Source organism: Molossus molossus, unplaced genomic scaffold, assembly GCF_014108415.1.
Source record: "Molossus molossus isolate mMolMol1 unplaced genomic scaffold, mMolMol1.p scaffold_m16_p_9, whole genome shotgun sequence".
Lineage (NCBI taxonomy): Eukaryota > Metazoa > Chordata > Mammalia > Chiroptera > Molossidae > Molossus > Molossus molossus.
Genome location: NW_023425403.1, coordinates 14,945,326 through 14,952,888, shown reverse-complemented (window position 1 = coordinate 14,952,888; position 7,563 = coordinate 14,945,326). Strand labels below are relative to the sequence as shown.

Genomic DNA, 7,563 nt, shown 5'->3' with positions numbered 1-7,563 from the left:
AGGGGACACTTTTTGCAAAGCATTAAGCCTCTGCCTGAGCTAGTCGGAAGGCATTTGAACAATCATGGTTAAATATGACCCTGTCAGGACCGCAAGATCACACCGGGTCTTCTTGAAGTTGGTAACCTTGAGAAAACGCCCACTTGGAGAAACTGAAGGATTGTTTTAATGGACATTTCGCCCTAAGCCCTTCATCTCCGCACAGGAAAAAGCGCTGCGCTTCACCGCTCCGCCAGGGGGCAGAAGAGGTCACATTACACAGATTTTTTTAAAAAAAAAAAAAATCCCAAGACTTTTTCCCAAAAACTGTGTTCCTCCTCATGAAACCGAATCCTCCAGCTGTGGCGTCCCAGGCGCCCGCCCCTCGCCCGCCGCCACCCCTGCGCCCCTGCCCGCGCCCGGAGCTGTCGGCGCGCCTCGGACCCGCTGTCCCCAGCACCTTGGCCCCGGCGCTTTGCCCTGAAGATGAAGGTTTGGCTGCTGCTAGGTCTCCTGCTCGTGCACGAAGCACTAGAGGATGGTGAGTGACTCAGAATGGGGGTCACAGGTTTGTGCCCCGACTTGAGCCGGGATTCCCAACCCTCGTCGCCCTCCAGACAGCAGTTCCTCTCCTGACCTTCCGCGGCTCGCCCCGGCGCCACTCCCTGCCGCGTGCACCTGCCCCTCGAGGAGGGTCCCCTTGCAGCCCTCCCCACCTCCCCTGGGAGCCCCTGGGACGGTGGCAGCCACCCCGACCCCTGGGTCCCCAGCAGGAAGGCTCCAGCGCGCCCAGACGGCCCTGGGCGGGCAGAGCGAGCATCCCCGCCAGCGCCTGGTCCAGCCCCCACTGTCAACGTGTCGGTCTGGGAGGTGGCGCGGAACGGTGGCCGGCTTCCACCTCCGAGCCTCCGCGTTCGCCCGGGATCCTTATTCCTGAGGGCGGGGGCCACCCCGGCAGGGCAACTGCTGATTCTTCTGCAAAATTCCAAGTGCGCTCTTCCTCCCAGCCGCAGCCCAGTCTGTTTCCTCTACCACCTAGGGCTTGAATCCCGTACGATCTGTCTAAGTCTTAGACCAAATCTTTCTGTGGATTAAACCTCAAAACGAATCAAACCCCGCAGCTGTTAATTACACTTCTTAGTGGATGGGAAACGATAAAGAAAATGCGTTTTTGTTTAGCACACGGGAGCCTTGCGCCTCTGTGCTTTTTCCAGTGTGTGTGCCTGTCCTGGGCCCGTTCTGTTCTGTATTTTATGTGTGTGTGAATGTGCCGTTTATGTCTATGTCTATGTCTACATCCATATTACTGTTAGCACTTAACTGCCTTGCTGGTTCCATTATTTATTCGATTGGTGTTATTCGTGCAGTACATTTTGCATTTGGGTACATCCTGGCATCCTGAACCCTCCTTTGGAATTCCTCAGCTACAGCCACAGTTTTTGCTTAGTTTTGGTTGAAAAGCAGCTTTTGTTGTTATGCAACCTCAGGCTGGAGCCAGCTCAACCTGGCTCACATTTTATCCACTCCTTAGTCCTGACCAGTTTCTTTCTTTCCCATGAATCTAGAAGCCTTAGCCAAAAAATACCACATTCTAGTTTGCAAAGTCCAAGATGGTTGTGGGACTTGATGCTGAGCCTGAAGATCCTTAAACCTGGAGTCTTGCTGAATAAAATGTAGGGAGTGTTTCTACTCGGGGAAGCAACAGGTATTCTTTGCCCAAAGCGGAGCTGGCATGAGCTCACGTTGTAAAATGTGATACTAAAACGCTCCAGGCAGGTCCTCATATGATTGCTAAAGTGAAGGAAATGCGGTATTTGGGTTTTTTTTTTTGTTTTTTTACTAGGGCAGGAGGTGGCCAGACAAAATAAGTTCAAATAGCCCACTCATTTGATTATACAATTCACCCAAGATGCCTGCCTCAGAGGCTCAGGAAACAGCACAGCCTCTGCCTCCTGGATTTTTCCGATCAATGTGTGCCCAGACCCTGAGAATGACTGCAAACTGCCTGAATCAGTTAGCCCTGTTTTAGCCAAATGTCACTCATACAAGCAATAAACACTTATGAGACAATCTGAGAAAGTGGAACACAGACTAAATATTTTATAAGAAATAATTGATAGATTTTAGGTGTGCGAATAGCACTGTGGCTTTGTTTCTAAAGTATATACTTTAAAATATATAGTATAAATTATGAATAAAATATTGAACACATAGTTAGAAAAGTAAATCTGTCTCGTTAAATTATATAACAGTTTCCCTAAACCTATTAAGGATGCTTTTTCTGTTTTGAGTTATGATGTGGCTGGCTGGGGCTGGGAACAGGCCAATGAGAGTGCCAGACTCTGATTGGCAGGTTGGGATACAGTGCATGGCCAAACCCAGACCCAAGTCCATGACTCAACGTATCCCACTGCCTTTCCATTTTTCTGATCACTTCTCAGAGAGACCATCTGATAGAAACAGGCTACCCTACAAGCGTGTATTGGGTGCACAGCTGCTTTGCCTGGCCTAATTCTAAAATGCTTTCAAGTTTTAGAAGTAATGTTATTTCTCCTTATGAAGAGTGGGAGGTGGACGGGCACATATTATTCTTGTGGCATGAAAATAATAAACAGCCTGAGATCCCACTTAGAGTTGCCATGGCTTACAGCCCTGATTTTCAGCATCTGTATGGAACGCATGCCATACATATTGACGGGGGATGCTATTTTTTTTTTCTTTATTGATTTTAGAGAGAGAGTAAGAGAGAGGGAGAGAGAGATAGAAACATCGATGAGAAAGAACATCGATTGGCTGCCTCCCACATGCCCCTCACTGGGGATCGGGCCCACAACCTGGGCATGTGCCCTGACCGGGAATCGAACCAGCTACCTCTTGGTGCCTGGGTTGATGCTCAACCACTGAGCCACATGGGCTGGGCTTGGGGATGCTATTTTTACCTTAAGAAGTATAAAGGCACAGGCTAACTTTTGATCATCTACGTATTTTACGCAATGTCAGGAGCAAATGATGAAGCATATGTATTGATTTGTGACTACTGTGTTGTTGATCTTGATCAATGCTAATTTGCTCTTCAGTCTAACATGGGTTTATTTGGGATCCTGTGAAAGGTGACCTTTCTGGGAGGACTAAAGAGATTTATCATGACGTGAGGGCAATACAGCCAGATCTCTGTAAGAGCAACACTGATGATGACTCTAACCAAAACTATCATTTGTGTGTCTCCATTTATTCTTTAGAAAAAGGGGGTAAAAATTAGTTCAGAAATTCTTACCACGGGAAAAGAATTGTAAAAATTCTCATTGATGGCAAGTGCAAATCATGAATGTTTTGAAGCATTTAGGATTCGGGCCTGTATGTTTGATATACCAAATAATTTGATCCTTAGAAACAGAAAAGTCTGAGGCAAGAGAGAGATTGGCTGTGCAGGCCAGAGGAGGGAGGGACGTCCTGTGGATTGATGGCTTTCCCTGCACCAGGTCGTAAAACTCGTGAACTCATGGAGAGGACAGACGAAGAATAAACAAGTGAAGATTAATTTCAGGAAGTGATAAGTGACATGAAGAATCAATGATGAGGCTGTATGAGCTTCCTAGGGCCGCTGTCACCAAGTACCACAAACTAGATGGCTTAAGACAACAGAAGTTTATTCTTGCACAGTTCTGGAGGATAAAAGTCTGAAATTAAGGTGGGAGCAGGGCCATGCTGCCTCTGACACGCTGGGTGTCACCCCACTTGCCTCTCCCAGCTTCTGCTGGATCACTCCAGTCTCTGCCTCTGTGGTCAGCTGGCCATCTTTAACCTGTGTGTTTCTCTCTTCACGTGGCATTGTGTGTGTGTGTGTGTGTGTGTGTGTGTGTGTGTGTGTGTGTGTCTTCTCTTCTCTTCTTATAAGGACACCAGCATATTGGATTAAAGCTCACCCTAATGAGCTCTTCATAACTTGATTAATATCTGCAAAGATCCTATTTCCAAATAAGGTATCAGTCACCAGTACCAGGGGTTAGGGCTTCAATGTATCAGTTTGGGAACACAATTCATCCCGTAGCACAGGGTAAGAGGATGGAGAGACTGCGGACGGAGTGAGAGTGTGGCTGGGGAAGGAGAGGCAGAGGCCTGCCTGGAGGGGGAGCCAGTGCTGCAGGTGTCTGAAAGCACAAGCCTAGGGCACCCAGAGCACAGCAGCACCGGGTGGCCAGGGTGGCCGAAGGACCCTGAGGTGTGGGACAGAAAGTGGCAAAGCTTTGCAGGGCCTGGGAAGGCTTAGGGCTTTGCTCTAAAGTGGATGAAAGCCCAGGGGAGTCTTGAGCAGAGGCATGCTCATGGTCTGATGGACGTTCGCAGAGGTCGAAGTGGGCTGGGGTGGAAGCCAGGAGCTACATGTGAGGCGATTTCAATGGTCTAGTTGGCAAGTGGCTCGGTGCAGGGTGGTCACGGTGGATCAGAGGGGAAGAGATTGGGTTCGGGGTCTATTTTGAAGGCAAAGCCAGGAGGATTTACTGCTGGATTGGACATGGCTTAGGAGCGAAAGTAATTGTGTGTGACTCGGAGGATTTTGTCCCGAGAAACTGGGTGAACGGAGTCGCCGTTTCCTGACACCAGGACACTGGGGAAGCAGTTCCGCAGGGTTCCCGGAGCCAGCGTGGACGTGTCCAGTCTGCGCTGCCGGCCAGCTTCCCCAGGGGACCTGGAGTTTCGAGGCAAAACCAGGACAGGAACAAGGCAGCTCTCAGTGTGTAAGTGCCCAGGGGACCGGTGAGGCCACTTCGAGACGGAGTGTCACTAGCGACTGAGGGGAGTTTCGAGGAAGAAGGACTCAGATCAGGCAGGAAAAGGGAGGACTGGCTGCCAATCCGACCCAGAAGGAGCTGTCGGAGAAGTGGGGGAACGAAGGAGAGTGTTTCAACTCGGGGGTGCTCATTCCCAGTTACGCGCATACACATCTCCAATCGTGACCTTGCACACCCGAACCAGGCGTAATGCTGCATGTCAATACCTCGATTTTTTTAAAAAGGAAGAGTGATCAACTCTGTTCTAATGGCTGTTTGGGAAAAAAAAAATGTTTCAACGCAAGGTCTTCACCTTGGAATAGAAGGATCTAATTCTTAGAAATCGCTATTTTAAGAAAATGGTGTTTGAAGAAACAGCAGGAGGGTAACTTGGGTTGAAATTGTGGAAGGGAGTTGGGAAGGAGACTGTCATCTTTCTACACGGTCACCTGCCGAGGTCCACGCTCTCCCGCCTGCTCAGCTCTGGTCTTGGAAAAGTCTGTGTTCTCGGTGCTTCACGAGGAACGGAAAGATGAGGGTGAGGCAGGCTCTCGGGTTGTAGAACCCTGAGTCACCCAGCACATTTACAGGGGGGTCGGTTTGATGCTGCCCTGAGGGCAGACCTTTCCCCTTAACTGCTGTTGAGGAGAAAACACCAAACAGCAGCAGGTCTTTGATGTTAACGACTCATCACATGTAGTCCTCTAAGCAGCAGTCGGGGGTTCTTCCAACGAATGTATTTTCTCCTTCGACACAGTCCTAGAGAATTAGAGGCGAAAAGTCAGGTCGCCTTTATGGAACGAGGGTCCACTGCAATCCTGTTGATGCTGAAGAATCCCACTGCTTGCTCCTGCTTCTAACATTTGCTCATTCACTCCGGAGACGGGACTTTGCCCAGCGCCTCTGCACTTGGGGAGTCTAATGTATGCCTTGGAAAAGCACCTCCAGCCCTTCCAGGAAGGTTGTGCTCTCATCCCTGGCATCAGGTTTTGTTTGACTTGGAACTCATCGTCAAAGCCCAGGGCACATCCAACAAAGAAACCACTGAGACAATGTTGCTGTGCACGAGGTTTGTACAAGAAAAGTGAAACTGCTGTGTGCATCGAAGGGCAATGGCAGGAACCAGAGCAGACTCTCCACCTGGAGTCAAAGGGTCTGGTTTTTTGCTGCCTTCTTGGTGACCTGGGGTGAACTACTTGGCCTCTGTGACCTCAGTTCTTTTCACCTGTAAACTGGGAAAGACAGCTTCTTTGCCTCCACGTGTTGATCACGGAGCTCAGCATGAGACCTTGTTATGAGACAACCACAAAGTGAGGAGCACGAAGCTGACGCTCACTGGGGGTCAGGCACGATTCCCAGTATTTTAAACGATTGTTTAATTTATTCCCCACAACAATCCGTGAGATTGTCGTTGCTACCATATAATTCTCAGTTTACAGATGAGGAACCTGAGGCAGAGAAAGGCCAAGTCACTTCCCAGGGTCACACAGCTGGTACATGGTAGCCAGGACCTGAAGTCAATAATGATATGTAATGATCTGTGAATTTTACCACCTATTTCTCTATAAAATACAGTAGTCTCCAAAAATGCAGCGGTGCTACCCTTCCCCTTTTATTATCTACAATATGAATTCTTATATGATTTAGGCCTTTGAGAAATAGTTGATATAGTTAGGCTGAAGAGTCATGTTCTTTAAAAAGTAGACATGGGCCCTGGCCGGTTTGGCTCAGGTTAGAGCGTCAGCCCGCGGACCTGAGAGTCCCGGGTTCGGTTCCCACTAAGGGCATGTACCTTGGTTGCAATTTGTCCCCGGCCCCAGCTGGGGTCGTGTGAGTGGCGGCCACTCAATGTATCTCTCTCTATGTTTCTCTCTCTCTCTTCCTCCCTCCCTCCTGCTCTATCTGAAGATAAATGCAAAAGTGTCCTCGGGTGAGGATTTAAAAAAAAAAAAGTAGACATGGGATTTGGGAGTCACGCAATCCTAGGACCGTCTAGGTGTCTGTGGGGCCACTCGCCCGACTCCTTTAACTCAGTATCATTACTGTAAACCACTGACCAAGTCCATGGGCAGGCAGCTGGACCAACTAGATAGTTAGATGGACTGTCGGGCCTGTTTGGTCAAATGTTTAGATGACTTTGCAGGGATGATAGCACCTATTAGATGCATAATATTCAAAATTAGGTAATAAATGTTCCTGAGTGGGGCCGTCACAAGACCTGTGGCTTACGAGTCAGACAAGCTGAGCCTGCTGCCTGAATTCCACGGGGTTCACAGACAGCTGCCGTCTTGACAGCTTGAATTCCTGCCACGTGATACAGAAAACAGCGTGTTAGACATCAGCCCAGAGGCCCGTGGTCTCGCAGGCCCTGGACGGCGTGGCAGACTGGACACCACAGCACCAGGCTTTTGTTTTCTGCCCCAGGAGAAGCTGGGACTTCACTCTGCTGCGGAACAGGCTGCGCCCCACAGGCAGTGTTGCGGGATCAGGGGTTTTCTGTTGGCCTGGCACACTTTATTAATTTACATATTTATTGACTTATTTATTTCTAATTGAATGTATTGGGGTGGCATGGGTTAATACAATTTTATAGGTTTCAGGGGCATAATTCGATAACACATCATCTGTATATTGTATCAGGTGTTCACCACCCCAAGTCAAGTCTCCCTCCATCACCATTTATCCCCCTTTACCCTCTTCTACCTCCCCACCCCCCTCTGGAAATCACCTTACTGTTGTCCAGGATTTTGTTTGTTTGTTTAATCCCTTCACCATTTTCACCCAGCCCTCCCTCCCCCGACAGCTGTCAGTCTCT

The 7,563-nt window shown here is 49.1% G+C and overlaps 1 protein-coding gene across 1 annotated transcript in view; it reads left to right on the top strand.

Annotated features, from left to right (window-relative positions):
• Positions 1-408: 408 nt before the first annotated feature.
• PDGFRL (platelet derived growth factor receptor like) overlaps positions 409-7,563 on the top strand; it is a 43,652-nt gene continuing 36,497 nt past the window's right edge. The window contains exon 1 of the mRNA XM_036250275.1: positions 409-520. Within this exon, the coding sequence (XP_036106168.1) occupies positions 466-520 (55 nt within the window). The 5' untranslated portion in view covers positions 409-465. The remainder of the gene's footprint in view (positions 521-7,563) is intronic.